The following is a 24,905-nucleotide window of genomic DNA, read 5'->3' as shown; positions in this document are numbered from 1 at the left end:
GGTGGTATCCTACTTCTCCATGTTTTCACAGTCCTTGTATTTTTACACTGATGATGGTTCATTTGAGGAGCTGGTTACCTCTCCCAGTTTTTGCAAGTTCTCTTTGGTGGTGTCAGAGCTTTACTACTGGGTATCAGAACTTAAATGCTGGGCTGTTGTTTTTTCCCATTCTGGGGAGGATTTATATGAGTACTGGAACTAAAACACTTCCCTGGAACTAACTCCTTGACTTGCTATTATTTCCCGTCTAGGGAAGGCTTACAGCAAGCACCGAAAGTTAAACATTGCCCTAGAATTGTATTGTTGCCCTGCTATGGGTCCCCAGTCTGGGGAAGATTTAAGCTGGCACCAAAACTTAATTCCAACCTTTCAGTTGTTTCTAGGCCAGGAGACGGCTCCATGAGAGCACCAGGATTTTGTGGAAAATCCAACTAAAGACAGGATCTTCCCACAGATTGTACCCCAGCATCAACATGGAACCAGACAGTCTCTTCAACATGGCGTACCCACTTATCAGAGTGCAGAATACCTGCCAAAATGCATGCCAGTCACTGTGATCAGTGCCTCTGTCTTTGTTCCCAACTCACCCCCAAGTGCTTTAGCCCTCCCGGAACTACCAGTGGTTCACAGGCAAGGGACCTAGGTGGATTTCCAGTGAAAGATTACTAGACCAGTGGAGAGACTGAATGTCTAACTCCAATTTCCCCCTCTCATCTTGGGAACTGTGGGTCTAAAGCAATTCTCTTTGAGCGGCATTATGCCAGTTTGAGGAAGGGGGCAGCTCAGCCTAAAATTACCATTTATCTTACCAGTCATGGCTTTTCTCAATTCTGTAGGCCTAGGAAGTTTCTCTGTTTCTCCCTCTAGTTCTGGTCAACTCAGGGTGGTATTTTTGTCTTTGCTAGTTTCTAGTTGTATGTATGTAGGAAGAAGGATGTGGGAGGAATCGTCTAATCTGTCACCTTGTTGATGTCACTCTTCGATGTACTGTATATTTTCAAATAGCCAGAGGAGCAGGATGTTGCGTTGAGTGTTCCCAACACAAAGAAAAAATAAATCTATGAGGTGATAGATATGCTAATTACTCTGATTTGATCATTATACACTGTATACATGTATGGAAATATCAGACTGTATCCCAAACATATGTACAATTATTATAGGTCAACTAAAAATAATAAAAGCAAATAAATTCAGTACAGAGGGAAATAACTATGCAAGGATGAATGCAGATTACAGGGAAGCTTTGAACTGATTCTGCAAGAGAAATAGGAGAGTGTTCAGAGTCCTATTTCTTTCCACACTTTCTTTCTAAGTCTGCTGTGTTTACACAGCTAGGCAGTGATTTAAGCAGGTGAGATTATGAATGGAGAAAGTAGGGAATCATGCTGCTGATAAAAACAGTCTGCAATTCATATTCAACCAACCTTCAGCAGAACAACTCTACATTCTTACCCTCTCACAATTGCCCCAAGGCTGGATTTCAGGCATATATTTAAAAATCATAAAGTCTAAACCGCTGATCTGGCTGGAAAGTCAAATGACTTGTCCAGGCTTGCACAATGTGTAAAATATCTGTGGAAGAGGCAATAATATCTTATCCCTTTTCTGAGGACTGGTACTAGGGCAAATGCATTAAAATCACTTAGAAGTCTGTGCTTTATTTTGTTTAAAAAAGATTCTGGGATTCCTGATTCTAGGTCTATAGTCACCCCCATGTATCCTGCCACAAACACACACACACACACACACACACACACACACACACACAAAGGGAGAGAGAGAGAGATTTCTCATTAGCTACCTTCACCAAAGCAAAATAGATGGTTCTGCAACTTGGCGACAACTCCCACACCCATGCCCACTTAACATCACAAGTATCATGCTCTAAACACTTTTATCCTTTCCTACAATTCTTGATATTCACTTTAGCTTAAATAATTTATTTACTTATTAATGTAAAAATGGCAGAATGTTATTAGTACATGTGAATTCTACAGATCTAACTTCTGGAATATCTCTGCAAACATAAATATCCCTTTAAAATAGTAAAGCTCATTCAAAATTTTCAGCAGAAAATCCAATAATGAAGGAATAGATATGTTAAAGAACAACAAAGCTTTGGTGTAATCATATAGTAAAAAGAATTCACATGAAGGGAGGGAGATCAGTCTTGTATTCTGTTCAGTAGGTTTAAGTTATCAAGTACCTAAAGCAATCTGAAAGTTAAAGGAAGCACACAGCACACAGAATAAAAAGAGGAGAGCAACATTCTGGCAAAACTTTGTATTAAAATAATGCTACTGGCCAGGTGTGGTGGCTCACGCCTGTAATCTCAGCACTTTGGGAGGCCAAGGTGGGCAGACCATTTGAGGTCAGGAGTTTGAGATCAGCCTGGCCAACATGGCAAAACCTGTCTCTAATACAAATAATAATAATAATAATGCTACTCTAAATTTTTAAAAATAGCTTGATGGGTCCTATGTTTATAGTGAGAGAATTCCCAGAAGGTGCGATAATTTCTCTGCAATTACCTTCCAAACCAACTTCCCAATATTAAATCTTGGAACCCCTGAAAAATTAAGAAGTGAGAAAAAAGCCTCCCAAAATTGAAGAGTCTCATTCCCAAGAGCTTATGTGTTAATGATTCTCCTGTGTTTATTTTTAAATACTTTATAATTTTATAACTGTTAGTTTATGTTGGCTGTATAGAGACAAAGAGATTAAATTAGAACCACATATACAACCAGTTAATTCCTAAGGAGTTCTGGTCAAAAAAATATGGAAGTAAGAATAGACTGACTCAGCAAGAAAGTGTAAGTGAACAATAAATGAAAGAAAAATTTAGCTATAAATGGAATGCTTTAATCTGTAAGACCACTTAGTCACATTTATAAATAGGGATTTACAAACATCACTTTTTGAAATTTTTTTTAGTAACTTACAATGTATCCATAGAGGCTTAATCACATTTGTAAAAATCATTTCTAAAAAAGAAAAATAATGAAGTACATAAGCTGGCTCTAGGTGTTTACCTTCTTCTTCAATTGGTAATATGTTGGTGTTTCTCCTCAAAGATAAAGAATCCTCATCTTTTTCATAATTTTCTTAAAGATAAAAATATTTTAGTAATTTTATCTTTAGTATAATCAAGCACTTGAATTTTTCTAAACCCAGTATATTTATTTGAACTCCTACATGAGAGTCTGTTTTTTAGAGATAAACTTCTTAATAACTATATGTACTTAAAGGCAAGTTCTGTTAGTGGAAAAGAAGTAATACATTTCTCCTGTGATTTGCTCCTCTGTTTCTTAATAGTGCAATATGTATAAATGGCATAAATATCAGAATGGTCCACAATTTTAGAAATGAAACAGCCAAAAGCCTTTTCAGCCAAAAGCCTGATTTCTACCAATAAATCACTGAGCTACATAGGGGTTTCAGTAATTTGCAGACATATTCATGTACAAACAGCTTATGAATGACATTTCTAAATGTGGAATTAAAGTCAATTCCTTCAAGGAAAGGCTGGGCATTTAGAATTATTATGAAGGTCACATAAATAATCCAGGTGGACGAGCACTCCCCTAAAGTGAGAACATTGCAATGACATCCAGGAGTAAGGCAGAAACAGAAAGGTAAATGACTGCCTGTTTCCAAATGAGAAATGGTGACAATGAATAAGACAGAAAGAAATCTGCTCTATTCAGCAGCCTACTCTACAGTTTATAGACACATTGCTGGTCCCGATTAATCCTGACTTTATTAAACTTCCTTTCTTGCCTTGGTTTATAATGAATAGTTGAGGGTAAAAAGCATTCTGAATAATTTAAAACCATTCTGAAATAGTAAGTTACTTCGGAATTTTAAAACATTGGAGACAACATAAACGTCTAACTAAAAACCAGATTAACCTAGGATTACTTACCTTTGATTATGCTGGCATTAACAGGGGACAAATCTGCATCTTTTGTGACGTCTTCCCTTGACATGAGCTCGGCTTCCTGCTTCATTCCTCTCCTCAGTGTCAGGAGCACCGTTTGTCCTGTGTGTCGCAATACCTCTACTGCTTGTTGATTAGTAAAACCCTGAAGATTTGTGCCATCTACCTGCGATTAAAATAAAGCATGTTATGTGTTAAATAAATGGATATTTGTATTACCAATTCACAAAATGCATATGTATAGTTTGTTAGTGTGGAAAGAATGGAGAATAAGTATTCCTCTCATTAGGGAATGGACAGTAAGACCCTAATATCTCTTTGGGAACCAGTATTAACAGGGATGCACTAGAATCACTTGAGAGAGTTCTGTTTATTTTAATATAGATTCTGGGGTACCATATCCAGAAACTGAGTCACTAGTTCTAGGGTAGGACACAGGCTTCTATGCCATTTTTTTTTTTCTTTTTGTTGAGACAGGGTCTCACTCTATTGCCCAGCCTGGAGTGCAGTGGCGCAATCATGGCTTCCTTCAAGCTTAACCTCCTAGGCTCAAGCAATCCTCCCACTGCATCTTCCCAAGTAGCTGGGATCACATGTACACACCACCACACCTGGCTTTTTTTTTTTCTTTGAGACGAAGTCTCACTCTGTCACCAGGCTGGAATGCAGTGGTGCAATCTCTGCTCACTGCAACCTCTACCTCCCAGGTTCAAGTGATTCTCCTGCCTCAGTCTCCCGAGTAGCTGAGACTATAGGTGCACGCCACCATGCCCAGCTAATTTTTGTATTTTCAGTAGAGATGGGGTTTCACCATGTTGGCCAGGAAGGTCTCGATCTCTTGACCTTGTGACCTGCCCGCCTTGGCCTCCCAAAGTGCTAAGATTACAGGCATGAGTCACCGCGCCTGGCCTATTTTTTAAAAATTTTTGTAGAGATGGAGTCTCCCTATGTTGCCCAGGCTAGTCTTGAACTCCAGGGCTCAAGGGATCCTCCCACCTCAGCCTTCCAAAATGGTGGGTTTACAGATACGGGCCACTGTGCCCTAATCTACTCCTTTTTAAATATGCTTTTACATTCCTCAGGTGATCTCAATGCACAGTTAAGTCTGGAAACCAAACTATGCAGGATTAAAAGGAATAAAAGACAGTGATGAATGTGCTTATTGAGTGCATTGACGCATCGCAAGGTCATATTTATATTGCCTTTCAAAAAAGAAAGAAAAAAAGTGTCTTTTTATTTGTGTTTTCAAAAAAATAAATACATTTGATTTTCCCCTTTTCACAAATGACAAAACATTCAAAAATGTCCCTGTGATCTTTCCAAAATATAGATATTATCATATCTCCCCAACCCTCCCTTCTACAGAAAACTCCCTAAGGCAATGCTCCAAATTCTCAATGTGGCTTAGAACGGCCTGTGTCAACTGCCCCCATCTCCCACCAGCCCCAACCTCATCTCTCATGATGCAGTTCATTACTCTCTGCCCCTCAGCCACAGAGGGCTCACTTCCATTTCTCTGACTTGCAGTGCTCCCTTCAGCCATGGAGTCTCTGCAAGTCCAGTTACCGCAGCCTGGACTCTCTGGATAGCCCACTCTAGACCATGCTCTTTCTCAATAGCTTACTTAGAAAACACTTATAATTGCTTTATATCTCAGTTCAATAGTTGTTTTCATAATAAACTATCTTGATGTCTTTGACTGCAGTCAAAGCCCCCTTTTACACATTCTTCCTCATAGCAGTTTTCAGAATTTTAATTTTACATTTTCTGCCATTATGCGGTTTACGACTACATGCTCCAAGGACAGGCTCTGTATTATTTTTGCTTACAGTAGTGTCACCAAAACATGGTGCTGTCCATACTATAGATATTAAAATATAGAGCCATTGGCTCATAGGTCAAAAACTTATTTGCAAAGTTAATTATATTTTGAGGGAGATAAATAAAAATTTTAACATGTTGTTCAATTCATAAAACCACAGTAAAAACAATTTGAAAAATTAGAGCAATAAATTTAATGCTGAAATTCAAAGTCATTGATATTCCTTAGAATTGCAAAATGACTATAAAATGACTGTACATGTAATGCTTTTCCAAGCATAGTGGGGCCATATTAGGCATTCAAATGTTTACTAAATTAGAAAAGATCTGGATTTTATAATCTAAATCTTATAATCCAGATCTTTACTTAGTAAATATGTGAAAATTATAAGATCTAGATCAAGGCTGGGCACAGTGCCTAATGCCTAGTAATCCCAGCACTTTAGGAGGCTGAGGCAGAAGGATTTCTTGAGCCCAACAGTTTGAGGCCAGCCTGGGCAACATGCTGAAACCCTGTCTCTATAAAAAATAGAATAATTAGCCAGGCGTACTGGCACATGCTTGTAATCCCAAATACTTAGGAGGCTGAGTTGGGAGAATCACTTGAGCCCAGAAGGTTCCAAAGGCTGCAGTGAGTCATGATCATGCCAGTGCATTCCAGCCTGGGCATCCGAGTGATATATTTTTATATTTTATTTTATATTTATATTTTATATTTATAAAAAAAAAAGAACTAGATCAGTTGTCTCCAAGATGGAATACCCTTACTGCAAAGGTTTCTGAAAGAATATAATAAAACTTCTAAATAAACATTTTAAAAACTCATTTGCTTTGTAAATATGTGTATATGTGGATGTCTATATATATAATTATGTATATGTACACACAGGTAAACATCATATAATGTCTGTTAAGTATATATATGATATGTATAATATATATAAAACAACAATATATATGAATACATAGTGAGGAGGAAAGAGGGAAAATGAGTAGTTAGCTATTTTTACTAGAGGAAATATTCAATCAAAAATCCAGAAACCTCTGATCTAGTTGAAAAATCTCATACTCTGTCAGTTCCTTAAACCTTCTATGATACTTCTGAGCTGGATGGTAACTTGAACATAAGTATCTGGCTCTGTTCTTTCTCCCTACCTGCACCCTGCTGATTACCTGTTACAAAAACTAACAAAACAGAACAGAGAAAATACTGCAACAAAACTGGAAACCAAAGAAGCACCAAGGTCCTTAGACCAGCAACCTGGAGGAATTTCTACTAGAAATAGTCTGCGCATGGCCAGATCAAAGGCATGCCAACTGAATCTCTGTATGTGTGGGAATAGCCTGTCTGGCAAGAAGAAACTTCAGCAACAAACAAACAACACCCTCTCATTAAATGAGGCAGTCAGATGGTATATGTGGATCCTAATCAGTAACTCCAAGAAACACACCAAGTACTAAAGGCCATACTAAGCTGGGTTCCAAGTAGTAGCACAGAATTACTTCATTTGCAATAAAAATTACCTTATCCACACATGTGTGCACACAAGCACACATACAACTCCAACTAACTCCTGGCTATCACCGCAAACACAGAAAACAAAAACAGAGGCAAAGTCTCCCAGTGTGATCCTCTACCACTGGTTTCCTCTTCATTTTGTTAATCTACAAATGAATCAAATGAAGCTACAGTAAATTTAAACTTTCCCCTTCCCTGTCACTTTGTCAATTCCTAAATTATCTGGGAAAAAAAACATACAATCTGCAGCAGAACTCATCTCAACTTCTATCTGTACAAACCCAGTTATTTCTGAGAATGACCAAGGGTCATGGGATGTGAAATAAGATATCACAGTCCAAAAGCAGGTTGTACATTGAAGATCGGTGCATGTATCTTCCTATGAAGTTGTTATTGCAGTGAACAGGAAAAAAGATATTTCCTGTAACTTACTGTCAAAATAATTCACATTTCCTTGTATTTATGGAAGCAGGAATTACAGTTACAAGAAGAAACACGTATCTACGCAAAGAAAAAAAAAAAAAAAAGAAAGAAAAACAAACTTACAATGAAGGCAGTCAACAAGCTTTTAAGTACTGCGAAAACAAAGTCAGCACATGGAAGACCAGGTCATGTAATTTTCCCATATCTCAGAGGAAAAGAACAAACAGATAAAAAATGATCAGAAACAAGGCTGGAGACACATAGGCTAATCTAGGAAATCCAACACACTAATAAAAGAAATTATAAGGAGAAGATGATAAATGAGGGGGAAAAAAAAAATCAAAGAAATGATCAGGGAGAAGGGAAATTTACCCAACTCTATAGATCAAAGAGGCACATGAAAAATCAGAAAATCATGAGAAATTAATAAATAAATAAATAAAACCTCACACCTGAATGTATCCTGGTAAAATTCTTATATTTCAAGGATAAAAAGAAAAAAGATCTACCAGCCTCTAGGCAGCAAAGAGAGAGACTAGGTTATCTGTACGATTGTAGTAAAGAAATTACAAACCAAGAATCTTATACTTAGTGTGATGTATGAGAAAACAGAAATTGTGTGATGTATGAGAAAACAGAAATTGTGCTTGAGATGCTATGATTATTAATATCCTATACCAAAGCAAGTTGTAAAAAGGGCCACCATGCAGAAATTTAAACTAGGTGGTAAAGAACTACAATTCAGGGCATAAAAGAACTGAGTGTTGTTAAATGTTAAGAAAAACTTAAGAGGATGATTTTTTTTTAAGAGGAAAGAATGCTATACCCACCCAGGTATTTCCCCCTTGACTTCAAGTCCAAAGTCACCTGCAGAAGGGGCAATGCAGTAGATTGAGTCTAATACCACCAGGAGGACAAGGAAGAATCTGTTTAGCTGCTTTGACAGTGAAGCCAGAGGAAATTTCTGTTATGTTGGGACCTGCTCACCTCCCTGGCTTTGTCTGGGCATAGACCAGAGGAGGACCACACATAGGAGTGAGCCAGGCTCAAGTCTCTAGGTAAGCCATCCGTTCGTAGCGGGCTTCTAATATTCCAGGGGGTTCGTTTGAAATTAGACTATTATTTAGTATGAGAAAAAATTTACTAATTTGTAACTGTGTCTGATTATTTTGATTGGCCACAGGATAACTTATTCTATAAGAATACCCTAAGACATGAAGACTTGCCTAAGATTTCTTCTAGGGGAAAGGGAAGAACCTTCCCCATTAAAAATTAAAAGGGGCAGTTGACAAAATTTTTCAACTTAAGATTATACCTAACAAATCCTCTTTGCCCAACATATTTGTTATCCCCAGCCAAAGAGTCAAAATATAAGAAGTCAACAGAAGAGGTTCTCAGAAACAAAAAGTTTAGAAAGTCCACTAACACCTTCTCTTCCTGAAAGTTTACTCAAAACACACTAGCCAAATGCGAGATTAATCAGATTTAAAATTCAGTAAGAAAACTGTAGTATAAAAGATCCAGTGCTGAGCAACAAAATAAGTAAAATTCAAATCTAAATAATAGTATTACAGCAACAAAACAGAATTTAAATGTTTCATGTCCTTAAAAGAAATATAAGGTAGTATGTAATAATCTGTCTGTAACAACAAACTGTAAACAAAATAACTATCCATGATTAAGCCAGCTTCAATATATCACAACAGACCTACATGTGCTTACATAGCTACCTCTCCCAGGTAAATTTTTAAGTAAAATAAAAAGGTATAGACAAATATAATATGATGCTATTTAAACATAAATATATAGAATTTTTCTAAATTTTAAACCATAAACTAGTGGTTTCTATGAGAAGGCTTTTTAACCATGTTCAAATTTTATATTCTTTAAACCTTAAAGACAAAAATTAATCTAAAATAAATGAACTTGCTATTTACTCTCACACTAATAAAGGAAAAAAAACGGCAAAAATATTCATAAAATGCATAGAACTTTAGGCTGTTTTTATCTGCAAAACATTTGTATTGTTCAATTCTATTAAAAGTGAAGTTTTATTAAGAAAAATCTAATGTGCATGATTTTAATAACAATAAACTAAAAGTATGTTTAAAAATGCATTTTTTTCCTTTATCTTCCGAACTTGATGACTTGGATTTCAAAATGGATTCCTTACTCAAATGTCAGAGAATAATACTAGCACAGAAGAAACTGCTATAATGGAACAGTCATGAACTTTTAAACCTAGACTTCTGTTCAAATGTCTTAGTTATCTTCATCTGTAACATGGAAATAAGAAGATCTATCTTCCAAGAATTATACCACATGGCAGTTTGTAACGGGAAAATACTCAGAAGCTGGTATTATTATTAAAAGAGTAAAGAAATGAGTAATAAACATAAAAATCTCCAAGGCTTTCATGGGAGAGGTTTCTCTTCAATATAATCACACCCATGCTATATATGAGCCAAAGTCACTGAAGCCTAAAAGGTCCTGGTTAGCTCTGGTTCCACTTTATCACAAGAGAGTCAAGAAATCAGTTCAGAACCCATGGTACCATAGAGAAGAGTGCAGTAGAACTAGGTAGTATAATGGCAGCAAATTGCCTATGCGCTGTCTCATGAAAAGAAGAGATCTAGGCAGGGTGCAGTGGCTCATACCTGTAATCACAGCACTTTGGGAGGCAGAGGTGAGAGGATCTGTCAAGCCCAGGAGTTCAAGAGCACCTGGCCAAGATTAAAATTAAAAAAAAGAAGAGAGCCAACATCCTCATAATGTGCACTGCAGACACCACAATTAACAGGAACAATTATAGGGGAGAAATACTCAGAACAACTTACAAAATCTGGCCCCTGAGCATACTCAACCCAGCTTGCCAGGGCCTCCTCCAACATATCCTATATGTATAGAGAACTTCAATCTATGAACACAGTCACAGAAAATCAAAGGCAACATTTGATACTTTTCCTTATTTATATGCTTATTTAATTTCCTACTGCTTTTAGCATAGATATTGAATATCAAACTAAAAAGAATGAGTGTATGTTTTCATCTAATGACAAGTTTGGTCAACTTTTGAAAACACAACAGAGTTCTTTTGTCAAATAATCAAGTTATTAACAGAATATCAACATATGAAATGGGAAAAATAGAAATTCAGTCTATTCCTTGTCACTGTAATGCCTATAGTGAGACCCTGTGGATGTAGGGGTCCACAGAACACAATGTGTAAAACAAGAACCTTATAACAAAATATTTTTCAGTTAAAAAATAACACTTCATCAAAATAGTAAGAAATAATTTCTTAATCTCATCACTTCAACAACCACAAAATAAAAACAGATTATACTCCTAATAGCTGCTGTCCAAACAAAAATCAAACAAAGACTGCAGTTGTGAAAATGCAACTAAATGTGAAGAACATTGCTGCAAATATCTCAAAAGTCCACAAGATGGTGATATTTAGTAAAAAATTAATACATGATCAAAAGCATTGCATGATATTCTTCAGGAATTTAAAATGCTTGTATCTTTGTAGTAAAAGAATGTTCACTAAAAATTAAAAATCAGAAAACTGATGAGAGTGAAGTCAAGTGATTTTATTGAAAGCAAGAAAACATTTCAGAGAAAAGATTCTTCCACCTTTGCATCAACAATTTCCTTCATCACTGACCTCGCCTAAGAGGAATTATATTTGAGATTCCACTTGTACAAGAATGAAGATAATGAAAAATTTAGAAGGAAGTTATCATGAGACCCTTCAAATACGTAATCATTTTAGACCCTCTAAATAATTAATATCGGCTTAATTATTAAACTGCTAACAGGTATTTTCAATAAAACACTCATTTGATTTTCCTGAACATCACACAAGAGAATTTTCCTTATCCCAACTTTGTAAGTGAAGAAACTGAATCAGGAAGTTTGATATGTAGTAAAACACAGAATTATAAGATTCAGCAATTCCACTCCTAAGTATACACCCAAGAAAAATGAAAACATATACCTACATAAAAGCTTATACATGAACGTTCACAGCAGCATTATTCATAATAGCCAAAAAGTAGAAACAATCCAAATGTCCATCAATTGATGAATGGATAAAAAAAATTGGTATATCCTATAAAGGAATATTATTCAGCAATAAAGGGAAATGAAGACTGATACATGCTACAACACAGATGAAACTTGAAAGCATTATGCTAAGTGAAAGGAGTCAGTCACAAAGAACCACGTCTTGTATGATTCCATTCACATGAAATATCCAGAATAGGCAAATCCATAGAGACAGGAAGTAGACTGGTGGTTGCCTAGAACTGGGAGAATGGGGGAGAAAGTGAATGCTAAGGGGTACTGAAAATGTTTTTAGGGTACTGAAAATGTTTTACAATTCATCGCGGTAATGAATGCACAACTCTGAATATACTAAAAGCTATTGTATTGTACATTTTAAATGGGTGAATTGTATGGTATGTGAATTATATTTCAACCAAGTTGATTTTTTTAAAAGCTTTCTAATTGATTAATATAGATAACAGGAGAAAAAAGAGTAAATTCGCTATGCTTTCAATTTGTAATTCAGCATCAGATATGGATTTAGACTCCGTAACTATTCCTTCTCTCTTTCACTTTCCCCCAAAACAAAAAAAATGTACAGTAATTCATTTACATTGTATGGTAAAATGAAGATACACAGAGAAAGCTCATTTCAGGCATATAACCAGATGAGGTGGCAAGCACAATCTGATCTTTAGCATAGATTTGAAGAGGTGAACAAGTGTAGGCAGGAGTTTCACAGAACAAAACCCAAGAAGACTCATGGAGCTACAATGTGGACTTAAAGGGAGAGATAAAGGACTCCTTTCTTTTTTAAAATAGTGGTAGAAAAACACACAATATTTACCATCTTACCCATTTTGAATAGTACAATTCAATAGTGTTAAGTATATTCACACTATTATGCAACAGGTCTCCAGAATTTTTTCATCTTGCAGAACTGCAGAAGTATACCTATTGAACAACTCCTCATTTATCCCTCTCCCCAGTCCCTGGGAGCCACTATTCTAGTTTCTGTTTCTGTAAGTCTATTTTAGATACTTCATGTAAGTGAAATCCTACCGTATTTGTCTTTTTGTGACTTATTTCACTTAGCATAATATCCTCAAGGTTCTTCAGTGTTGGAGCATGTGATAAGATTTCTTTCTTTTTAAAGACTGAATAACATTCTATTGGAGAGATACATATATATCACATTTTGTTTATCCATTCATAGATATTTGGGTTGCTTCCATGTCATGGTGATTGTGAATAATATTCCTATGAACAAGGACTCCTATATCTTAATATCCTACTTTCTCACTATTATTAAGATTCTAAGGGGACAACAGAAACTTAAGCATAAACAAACACCTATTAAGATATATCAGCATTCCCTCAAGATGTCTTTCAAAAAATATGAATATATGTTTGGAAGAATAAAGACCTCACAATTACAAAAGTTTAGTAAACACTAAGGTAAAACAGATAAACAGGTTTCTCTATTGCAGGACTTCTCTTCTGTGTGTGTCTTTTTTTAGAGACAAGATCTCATTCTGTTTGCCAGGCTGGAATGCAATGGTGCAATCATAGCTCACTACAGCCTTGAACTCCTAGACTCAAGGAATCCTCCCACCTTGGCTTCCCAAGTAGCTGGGACTATAGGCAGACACCATCGTTCCCAGCAATTTTTTTTTTTTTTTCAGAGATAGGATCTGCCTGTGTTGGGATTACAGGCATGAGCCACCAGCTCATTGAAGACACCAGCTCATTGAAGACACCAGAAAAATTGTCTTCAATTTTTCTATGTGCACTGTGAATTCATAGGAGACTATCCTATAGGCAGTTTTCCCCTAAACTTATTTGATCAGGAAGTTTTGGTGCAGGGTCTCTTGAATTTCTGTTTCAGGCTGCAGTCTGGGGAGTCCAGTATCAACTGAAAACTGAAATTAAAGTTGTACTCTTTTGTACACTGCCTTGAATAGCCATATGTTTAAAACACATTGATGTTAGAATGATAACAATGATAGCTTGATCTAATTAAAAGAAGCTAGATTTTTTTTTCCATTCTTATATACCCTTAGGGCTGAAAGGAGCCCCCGCCATAAAGCCAACAAGAACAGTATCATTTTGCTGATTAAAAAGAAAAATGCAGGCATCCCTAATTCATATTCCAGTACTCTAAAGGTACTGGACATCTAGTCTCTACCTCTGGAGTATCTGCAAGGAAAGTATAATAAGTGTAATATTAATGTAATAAATTCATTACAACCAGAAATTAGATATATCAGGAATTATTCAAGAAAGAAGTCTCCCCTTCTGAACTGAGACTAGTAAAGCTTATATCGAATGCCCTTATTTTACTTCCACAAAATAATAAAAAGGGTAATTGTAAAAAGAGCCTCAAGTCACCAAAAAAGCTTAAGCTTTTTTTAGTACAGAGGTATTTTTTTTAGTAGAGTTAACTGTAGCTCTCAAAACTAAGTAAACTAGGAGAATGCAATTCTCAACCATGAAAATTAACAAAGGTATTGTTAAATGTGTAACTTACTGCTATAATTTGGTCTCCAATTTGGATTCTGCCATCATGCTCAACAGCACTGCTTTTTGTAATGCTCTTTACAAAGATTCCTGAAGGTTCTAAGATTAGAAATAGGTTATTTTTCACAATTTTCAAAGTACATTCAAAGAATATCCATCTTCAATTCTCCAACTCTAAAGCTCTAATTTAGAATAAATATGTATCATCTAGTAGAAACATAGGCTAAAGAATAAAATAATTGTTTTGTCTGTCTTAAATACAATATAAGAGTCACCTACACTAAATTATTCCTAAGGAAGTTTTCAACCAGTTTTTTCAACAATGTGAAACATGTAATATCAACTCAATATTTTGTAAGAGATATCAGAGGTAACTGCCAAGTTTAAAAGAATATTTAATGTTTAAAATTACCCAATTTTTTATCTCCAATGTAACCAGCAATGGTAATTCCTAATCCTTGGACATTTTTAGTGAGTTCCACATCAAATGTCTCACTTTCTTCACCTTTCTGAGTAGAAGCATCAACCTAAAATAAGATCAATAAATATACAGTGAAATAAATATGCAAAAAGAAAGCCACAGGCCTACTTTAATTCTCTAGCGGAGAATTATAATAGAGATGATACCTTTAATCCTGAACACAGGGATAGGCATCATCATATTTTTTCTCAGAAAGGGATGTTAGGAATAAGATTGAACCTTCCCTTATCAGAGAATACATTATTGTTTGCGTATACTAAATTTTAAATCAAACAGGTATTTTTTTAGCGAACTCTATTTTCAGAGATGGCTCATCTTAATTTCTGAAGAAGTTAGGATGCAGTATAGCTGAAAAAACTAATGTTATGAATTCAGATCAACAAGTTAAATCTAGCTTTGCCACTTAATCTAGAAAGAAAATATCACTTTGGTCAACTGTCTATCAGGAAAGGAGTAACAACAACTAAACCAGCTACCATTTACTGAGCAGTTTGTGTGTAACTCAGAATTAAGACTCTACATGTCTTAATTCATTATTCCTCATAATTCCTCATAATTCAGCATCCTGAATGATAGCTGAAAGTGGGTTTCTCAGATGTCAGCCTTCTCTAATAGAATTGTTACTAATTCTGTGTTGGACTGAAGAGGAGGTCTCCCTAAAATTAAGCACTAGTTAATTGGTACGATATATCATCGATAAGCTATTGGTACTATGTATTAGTATGGTGTCAGCAGATGCTACAGAGAACCGTAGGAAGGGCACAACAAAATCAAAGCTATAGAGTCTAATGGACAGTCAGGTTGGGGCTAGCTGATGTTTTCTAATTTCTTTAAACAAACTCTGACAGTCCACTTAAATGAGATACAATTTTACAGTAAAGTTTGGTTTATTTTTTTCATTGCACATAATTATCTGTGCAAACTTAGCAAAAGTTTAAAGTTTAGATAATTACAAGAAAATGACAGGATGAAATCTGCTTCAATTGAAACAAATGTGTTTTCTATTTTTAATAAGACTTACGCGAGTGCTATTTTAGAGAGTGGCAATTTGACTATCGAATGGTTTTAAAAGGGGCACAAGCTTCAGAAATGATGATATGCACAGAACAGATATTTTTCTAAGCTTTCAATTATATCAAGTGGTTTTCGGTATTGCATTCATTTATATATCGCTGAATAAAATGTTTTGTTTACCACAAAAGAATGCCATTTAAACACTTTCATATACAAGCTTTCTTTACTTCTTTCTCTTTGCAAAAAATAGCAACCAAATTCCATTCCTAAAAACAACAGAATCATGGAAATTACAAGTGTTCTAATAAAGTTTTAAAGGGCTTGTGGAGGAGGTTAGGATATTAAAAAAGAATTTGTAGCAACTGCTTAGAAAAAACTTCAATAGAACAAAACAGATTTTTTTACATCTATGGGAAAAGAATATAGGACTTGTATTTACTATAAGGCTTACCTAGAAACTGGGTGTAATTCTCTTCTTAAATATTTAAGAGATTTCTGGATAAATTATTTTGTTAATATTTATCCTCTGTAGTCTGGTGACCTATAAATCTGCTGATATACCCACTGCTTTCCAATAATTTTGAAATTTTCTAGATTTTTCCATATCAAGTTAAGGACAAGGATGGAATACTATGCATATGAATAGAGCTTTTGTTATAACACCAAAAGAATAACTTTTGTTTAAAAAGTATATAACTGGGTCAGAATAATGACTACTTATTACAAATCTGATAATAGTTCTAAGACATAGAAGAAAATACAGCACCCACTGCTATAAACAGTTATTTATTGTTATTAAAACAATAACACCAAAAGGTTTTAGTAAGCCTTTTTCATGCCCACCAAGCCTGCCTCCACTCCCCAACCTCCACACATTCGAAACAAAAACAAAAATACTAACGGGAAGGTTGATGAAAGAGAAGGATTAGAACTATGGCCCACCTTACAGAGAGTCTTCTAACTGAGAAAAAGACAGAATTAAACATTTTAGATATCAGTACCAAATAATTTTTAAACTTTTATCCATATTTTTAAACATTATCCTCATAAATGTGCTGCTTAAATAAAAATGTAAAATAATCTAGCATTTTTAAACAACCTATTTTTCATTTAATTTAATTTATTCCTGATTAATAAAATATTATTAGTGCTAAAGCATCCCTACATTTGAATTTCATCACATTATTTAGCACTAATATATGAACATTAGTAAGTCTAGTTTCTAAATAAACATCACTGTTGTCATCTAAGTGCTATTTCTCTGACTTTCACATTAACTATTCTTAACTACTTACCCGCAACTCTGGCGTTGAAGTTGGGGATGAGGAGAGGGTGATGCCCAAAGCAGTGGGTGCTGTATTTTCTTCTATGGCACCTCTTGCAATCATCAACTTAACTCTATTTCCACATTGCCTAAGGACTTGTGCTACTTGCTCACTGCTCATTCCTGCTAGATCTGTGTCACCAATCTTTAGAATGTGGTCTCCACTGCATAAACGCCCATGCTGAGTAAAACAATATTGAATAATTAGACTATTATTATTTTAACTGCACCAGATAAATCGCAAATGAGGAGAGGGGATTGATTTTTAAAAAAGCAATAATATGAGTTACCAAACAGGACATAAAACACATGGTTATAATATGAACTGTCTTTTGAAACATCCTAGCATCATTCAGTGTGATGCAATAAATGAAATCTACAAATATTCTTTAAATCAATAGTTCATATGAACTTTCCATTTTGACTTCTACCTACCAAGAGTTCATATGAACTTTTCACTTTGATTTCTACCCAAATGCTTTTTTGTGAATTTTTTGGAGGGAAAGAAAAAAATGCCATTAAGCAAAGTTGTATATAAGTCACTATGCAAATATTTATTACCTAAAATATGGTATAAACCACAAGAAAGCATTATATTAATATCACAACTTTCTGCCTGGCTATTTCTATTATAAATATCCCAAAAGAACTCATGTGCAGGTGAAATACTTGTGAAGTGAAAATTCTGAAAGATATGAGGAGTGAAAAGCAGTCTTATGAGCCTCCATACACATGCAGTCCATTAACTTTCTGCAATGATGGAACTCTTCTGCACTACTCAATACAACAGCTATGGAGCTCTTGAAATGTGGCTAGTCCAACTGAGAAACTGAACTTGTAATTTCATTTAATTTTAATTAACTTAAATTTTAATTTTAAAGGTGATATGCAGACAGCTACAGTATTGAAGAGTGCAGCTCCATACTGAAGATAAAGCATGTAAATATCACATACTAGTCAACTAGAGACATTTCATTTGATGCTGCTAGATGCTAGCTAATGTTTAAAAGGAAGAAAAATTTGCATACTATTATAGTACTGTTAATACCCCTACTGACAAGGTTGTCATTAAACAGGAATTTCATTTATGAATACAGGAAATATTTGATGAACTGGACTTCCTAGTTTAAGTTCAGACACACATGTACGAACAACCACTTTATTTTTTAAAAAGTTATAATCAAGGCAAAACTTACTTAAAGGCTTACTGGAGGAGTAGCTGTAAGTAAGCTGTAAGTAAACCAGTAAGCCTTATCAAATTAAAATATAAATCATAACAAATGTGCTAAATCTTTTCTCAAATATATTGCAACAATATCACGTCATAAATGATAATGCCTCAATAAACTACTCAAGTGATAAAAACTGGCTGTGTTTCGTATACAAAGATGATACCAGTGACCCATCACTAAAGCAACAAGTTGAATTTTTTTTGCCTGAATAATAAAATATATTTTCCCATAATACCTTGTGACTACAAAACAGCTGACTAGGTTTATAAATATGAATTATGACTATAAAACAAATAGTAGCTACCGCCATAATTATCAAATCCATAACCTTGGCTTTAGCCCATTGTCTAAAACTATAATTTAAGATTAATGTCCCTTTTCAAAGGTATTCCTCCCCTAGGTCTAAGACAACACTTCAGGGACACTCAATAAAACGATTCTAACTCAATTTCTTTGGCATCATCTAAGGCCAAGTTTCTTCTCTATAACAAAAAAATGTAAAAAAAAATGTATTATTTGATAAAATAGCATAAAAGATCTATTGATGTAGCTTACCTGATCAGCTACTCCTCCAGGCAGAATGGTTTTTACTATCACACCAGTTGCTTTTCCTCCTATGATGCCAAATCCCAAACCAGATCCATCATTCACCAATTCAATAGTTTCCACGTGTTGCCAGTGAACCTACAAACAAAGCTCATATATGAATTTGTAGAAATTTACAAAGCACTAACATTTTATATTACAGTAGGAATTTTTGTGGTTATTAAATAATTAAATTCAGACATAATGAGTCCTAACAATGTCCCTTTCACTTGGTATACTTCCCTTTCAACAGAATGTAAGCGCTACTGACAGAATCATTCTTGAAATTATCAATATATCATCATAATGATTTCACTTCAGCAGTTAAAGACAGGCACTGATTTGCAAGATCTTTTGTAGCACTTCTTAAAAAAAAAGAAAAAGATCAAGGGAAAAAAAAAGGTCACATGTTAAGAATATCTTCTGCACAATCCTGCCTTGAGGCAGGATTCCAAATTAGATGACTTCTTAAAAGTTACTGACAGCTAACTGTAACAATATAATTGTATAATTTTTAAATCAAAATCAAGATTGTATTTGTCTACAGATAAAGTCAATTTTTGTTAAAGGACTACATTTTCCACTTTTAAGGAATGCTGTCAAAGGAAAAAACTACACAAAGAAAAGTAATGGTTGTTTCAGAACCTAGAAGCTTTATCATGCTTAAAGAACAAATATTCCAGGCTAGAGAAAGACAAAAGAATAGTCAGACAAAAACTAAAGAAGTGCAAAGACAAATTAGAAACTTGGAGATAACCAAAAAGAACCTGAAAAATACGTTCTGTTCCTTTTGAAAATTTTAAGTACTCACCGGATTAGAGTGAGCTGAAATGGTGCTGGCTGCAGATGGAGAACGGGAAACTATGGGGCTGACGAACTGAGGCAACGAGCCTCTGGCGATAACTAGCTGGACAGTATCCTTGGCTTTCTGCAGGATGCTGACAGCTTGCTGATGTGTAATTGTCTGATCAAGAGCCTGTCCATTGATAGCAAGAATTTGATCAGTTTCTTTCAATCTTCCATCTCTATCAAGGATGAAAAAGGGTATAAAAGAAAATCTGAGAGTTCTCAAGGAAATGACAGCTTCTTTAGCATGTATGTTCAAGTCATTTTTAATCCTAGTTTTAATTCCAATACTCTAAGCTTTTTCCTGCAGTTCTACTTTTAAAAAAATATACGTTTTGGCTGCAGCTCATCAACTCTCGTAAGGTTATTCCACTGCTACTCCTACTCAACCCCTCCCATATAAAAGTACTCTTTATTTCAGCTCCCCATTCAGCCTACATGACATCTTGGATATTTCCATCTTCTAAAAATGAAAGTGGATATACCTGTACAGTTGGCCCTCTGTATCCATGGGTTCCACATCCACAGATTCAACCAACTGGGGATCAAATATACTCAGAAAAAGTAATGCCACAACAATTTAAAAAAATCACACAAATTTTAAAAATACAGTATGACTACTAATATTTACATAGGATTTGCATTGTGTTAGGCATTATAAGTTAAAGGTGATTTAAAATATATGGAAGAATGTGCACAGGTTATATACAAATACTATACCACTTTATATAAGGGACTTGAGCATCTGCAGATTTTAGTATCTGCAGGAGTCCTGGAACCAATTCCCCATGGATACTGACGGACAACTATATTAAATTATTGCTTTGGGTATATAAACAAATGCAACTCGAATTATTACGGGTCATTTCCAGTATAGTGATTTTTAAAATCTAATCAAAAAGAGCCCATTTAATTAACAATCAAAATAATGTTATCCTCAAATTTTTCTTTCCTTACCAAAACTTAAGTAAGTTATGACTATATTTAAAAGCTACTCCCATTCCAAATGACTTGCTACTTTATCACAACAATGTTAATGACTTCTCAAAACTGGTTAATAACCAGATTATGTTCAATTATTTGTTTCCATTCATTATTATTTTTCTAAATTCCCACATAGTGACCAAAACCTTAAGAATGTGGTATCGAAAACAAAGTAGATGCTGCGACCATCTCACCTATGAGCCACACTGCCCTCTTGTATCTCTTGTACAAATATTCCCAGCTCTCCTCTGTTTTCACTTCTTAGTCCCACAACACTAAACCCAAGGCCTCCAGATGGAGGTTTGAGGAGCTCAAAAACTTCTACATGGCGACCCTGTTTAGGAAACAAAACAAGAAATAAAATTAAAAGCCAGGCCATGCATGGTGGTTCAAGCCTGTAAATCCCAGCACTTTGGGAGGCCAAGGTGGGAGGATCACTTGAAGCCAGGAGTTAGGGACCAAACTGGGCTACCTAATGTGACCCTATCTCTGTAAGAAATAAAAATAAAACTTAGTTGAGTGTGGTGGCACAATCTATAGTCCTAGATACTCAAGACACTGAGGCAGAAAAATCCCTTGAGCCCAGGAGTTTAGAGCTGTCACAACACTGCACTCCAGTGTGGGTGACAGAGCAAGACATGTCTCGAAAAAAACTTAAATTAAAAGCCAATTATTGCAATAACAGTCATCTTATTAGAACCATTTCTTTGTTTAAAAAAAAATAAATTGAAAAAAATTTTTCCAAGGTAATTGTTAGCACTTTATCCTGAAGAATATTTCTATAATACAACATATAATACTCAAATTTAAATGATGATAAAACTGTAATAGAAAATCTCTGAACCATCTAAACTCCCACAACTGACTTTTTGTTCCAATTGTTTCAGATGTTATAAATGTCACTATATTCTTCAAATTATCTACAACTTGATCACATTCTTAAATTATTACAGGTATTACAATAACAGAAAGAAATGTTCTTACCTGGGCCATATTTTTGATCAGCTGATCAAATTCATCACAAGCAGGTTTCCCATTAATGTGTGGAATACCAGATCCTGTAAGTGCTTCCAGATTCCCATTGTTTGGGGATAATAAAAATGACTCATTTTGCAGAGTAGGAATCACAGCTGGGCTGAGATGAGGAATGTGGGCATATTCAATATTTGAAGTTGCTGAAGTTGCAATATTTACCTAAGAGTAATACAGGGAGTATTAAGAATTTTGACATTCCAAAAACTATTTCATAGGAAATATCCCAAGGGTACAAGGCCATACATATGAAATTTCAAAATGTCCAAATCCTTTGATCCAGCAATTCTATTTTGGGAAATTTATTTCAAGGATAAACATTAGGATAATACACAAAGATGTGTGTTCATCACTAAATGTTCAATGCAGCACCATTTATTAGATGGGAAAATTAAAAAACTAATTACTTCCAGTGTTCAACTTCAGGGTACTCATTAAAACACACCCACAAATACATCCAGACATACATTTTTTTGTCCCTAGATCCTATGAAGTAACCTCTGAACTCTCAGAATTTCCTGAGTGATGAGGTATCTTTCTTCTTCATGGTGGGCCCCAAGGCCACATGATATAAGCCCAAACTCGGAGTTGAATTTTAATCATATGGGCAGGGCAATCAATCACACCTATGAAATAACACCCCAATAAAAAATTCTGAACACCAAGATCAGGTAATATTCCTGGGGTTGCAACACAAACACAGCTATACATGTGCTTGTGCTTTAAGCTAAGTGCTATTATGAGAGTCAAAAGTTTTTTTAAAAAAATTAAAACTTTATAAAGCAAAAAAAGTTACAGTAAGCCAAGGTTAATTTATTATTGAAGAAAGAAAAGTTTTTGTAAATTTAGTATAGCCTAGGTGTACAGTATTTATAACTTATGTATAAACTCTATATATAAGTTTTTTACCTGTCCTTAAAAATAAAACAGAAAACTCATTAAGTTACCAAAGTTACCAATAACCCAACCATTATATTGGCTATCTAGTAGCATACAGTATATTGACTATTTAGTAGTGTTCAGTAAAATGTCCTAGGCCTTCACATTCACTCACCACTCACTCACTGATTCACCTATAGTAACTTCCAGTCCTGCAGGCTCCATTTATGGTAAGGGTGTCCTATACAGGTGTACCATTTTTTATCTTTTAACCACATTTTTATTGTACTTTGTCTATATTTAGATACACATATAATTACCATTGTGCTACAACTGCATATAGTACTCCATATAGTAATATGCTGTACAGGTTGGTAGCTTAGGAGCAACAGTTGTTGCCTAGTTGTGTGGTAGGCTATACCACCTAGGTTTGGGTAAGTATACCCTACAATGTTTGCACAAGGATGAAATCACCTAATGACACATGGCTGTACTCTATACATATTATCACACATAGATCAAGCACAAGCTTGTCACACAAGCTTCTAGTTTGGAATCCTCCCATAATTTGCACTATGCATCTCTTCCTTTGGCTGACTCTTAACTGCATCCTTTCCCTACAAGAGATGATAACCATGTGTATAACAGATTTCAGAGATTCTCTAAGACCTTCTAGTGAATTATGAAACCTCAAGGTGGCTGGGGAACCTTGCAAACTTGCAGCTGATATCATAAGTGAGGGTGGTTTTGTGTATCCTTATACCTTTAAGTTTGTAGCTGGACCCTAACTTGCCGCAGTTGGTATCAGAAGTGTGGGGCAGCACTGGCAGTCTGGAGGACTGTGCCCTCAAATTGTGCTGACTGGCTAACTCTAAGTACAATGACACACATAACAACAATGGAAAAGATCATCCCACTTTGGGAAATGATTTTATAATTATTTGTGTGTGCCTGTTACAAAGAGTTTGAAGTTAAATATAAATAATAATAAAGCAATGCAGTCGATCCTAATTTCATATTTATGTTGGCTGTCTGGATTGTGACTTTTTGTCTATAACTACTTAACAGAAAGCTTACTTCAATGATGTTTAGGGGTCACTCTCTGACCTCATCTCCTAGCAGTCTGTCCCTCACCCACTTAGCCCTAGCTGTGCTCCCCTCCTCACTGTGCCTCAAACTGCCAAGGATATACCAGACAGGTATATCCTTCCCCAAATATCCACATGCTTCCTTATTTCATTCAGGTGTGCCCAGCCTCACCACAGAAAAATCATCCTTGGCATCCCTATCTAAGACAGCACCATTATACTTCACAAACTTACTCTGCCCTGTTTTAATTCATGGCACTTATTACCACGTGATCCACACCCTGCTGTCATGAAGCTTTCATCCCAGTCAGTGGAGACAGACTAGAACGCAAAAACTCTCCAGTGGAAATTTTTGACTGTTTTGTTTTTACTACGCCCTCATTCTCTAGAAGAATGCCTTATACAGAGTTGATGCTCAACATACATTGGCAGAAAAAGATGTTTATCTGATTTTTAAGGATCTAATTCTGATCCAATCTCCCGAACAACCTTTCAAGTATCATCTCAATTCTAAGGACGATGAAATTATGTAAAGTCACACACCTAAGTTGTTTGTGACCTAAATTTTTTTCATCATGGTGTTACTATCATCCTTGTATTATACACAAAACATACAGTCCTTGTATTATACACAAAACATTTGAGATATCATTTTTGAAATAAAACATTAGGTAAAGAACATCCCCTGGCAGAAGCTATCAAAATATTTCAAAATATGTCACCAAAATCTACACATAAGAGTTACCTATCCTTAAAAATAAAACGGAAAACTCATTAAGTTACCAAAGTTACCAATAACCATTATATTGGCTATCTACAATCACAGATGAAAAAGAGATCAATGTGATGAGAAGAGACTTTTGGAAATCCTTTTAAATGTTTATTTTAAAATTTATAGCAAGCATGATCAATTATTACTTTTTCAAAAGTAAGCTTCTTATGCCAAAACTGATTTTTTTTTATCCTGAGCCATGACAACTTCAATAAAGTCTGCCAGCAGAAGATACACAGCTCAGGTTGAAGCAGATGGCATAATGAAATTTGTGACAGGCTGAGGATCCCACACACCAAGACCTAATGGCTATGGTATGTTTACATAGGAAAAAATATTTGGACTTATGCTATGGTAAGCCAGAATGAACAAATCGCATTCCGAGAATA

The 24,905-nt window shown here is 35.1% G+C and overlaps 1 protein-coding gene across 3 annotated transcripts in view; it reads right to left on the bottom strand.

Moving 5' to 3' along the window:
- The window catches only part of MPDZ (multiple PDZ domain protein), a 145,080-nt gene that overhangs the window by 97,207 nt on the left and 22,968 nt on the right, over positions 1 to 24,905 (bottom strand). For all 3 annotated transcript variants that reach the window (XM_011930404.1, XM_011930405.1, XM_011930406.1), the window contains exons 3-11: positions 21,730 to 21,939; positions 20,940 to 21,079; positions 19,727 to 19,940; positions 18,886 to 19,014; positions 17,070 to 17,279; positions 14,692 to 14,806; positions 14,290 to 14,378; positions 3,929 to 4,109; positions 3,036 to 3,107 (exon numbers count right to left, since the gene is read on the bottom strand). In XM_011930404.1, the coding sequence (XP_011785794.1) occupies positions 3,036 to 3,107; positions 3,929 to 4,109; positions 14,290 to 14,378; positions 14,692 to 14,806; positions 17,070 to 17,279; positions 18,886 to 19,014; positions 19,727 to 19,940; positions 20,940 to 21,079; positions 21,730 to 21,939 (1,360 nt within the window). The remainder of the gene's footprint in view (positions 1 to 3,035; positions 3,108 to 3,928; positions 4,110 to 14,289; positions 14,379 to 14,691; positions 14,807 to 17,069; positions 17,280 to 18,885; positions 19,015 to 19,726; positions 19,941 to 20,939; positions 21,080 to 21,729; positions 21,940 to 24,905) is intronic.

Source organism: Colobus angolensis, unplaced genomic scaffold (assembly GCF_000951035.1).
Source record: "Colobus angolensis palliatus isolate OR3802 unplaced genomic scaffold, Cang.pa_1.0 Scaffold86, whole genome shotgun sequence".
NCBI classification, from domain to species: Eukaryota; Metazoa; Chordata; class Mammalia; order Primates; family Cercopithecidae; genus Colobus; species Colobus angolensis.
Note: the sequence above shows the minus strand (reverse complement) of the source record. Positions and strands in the feature narration are given on the sequence as shown.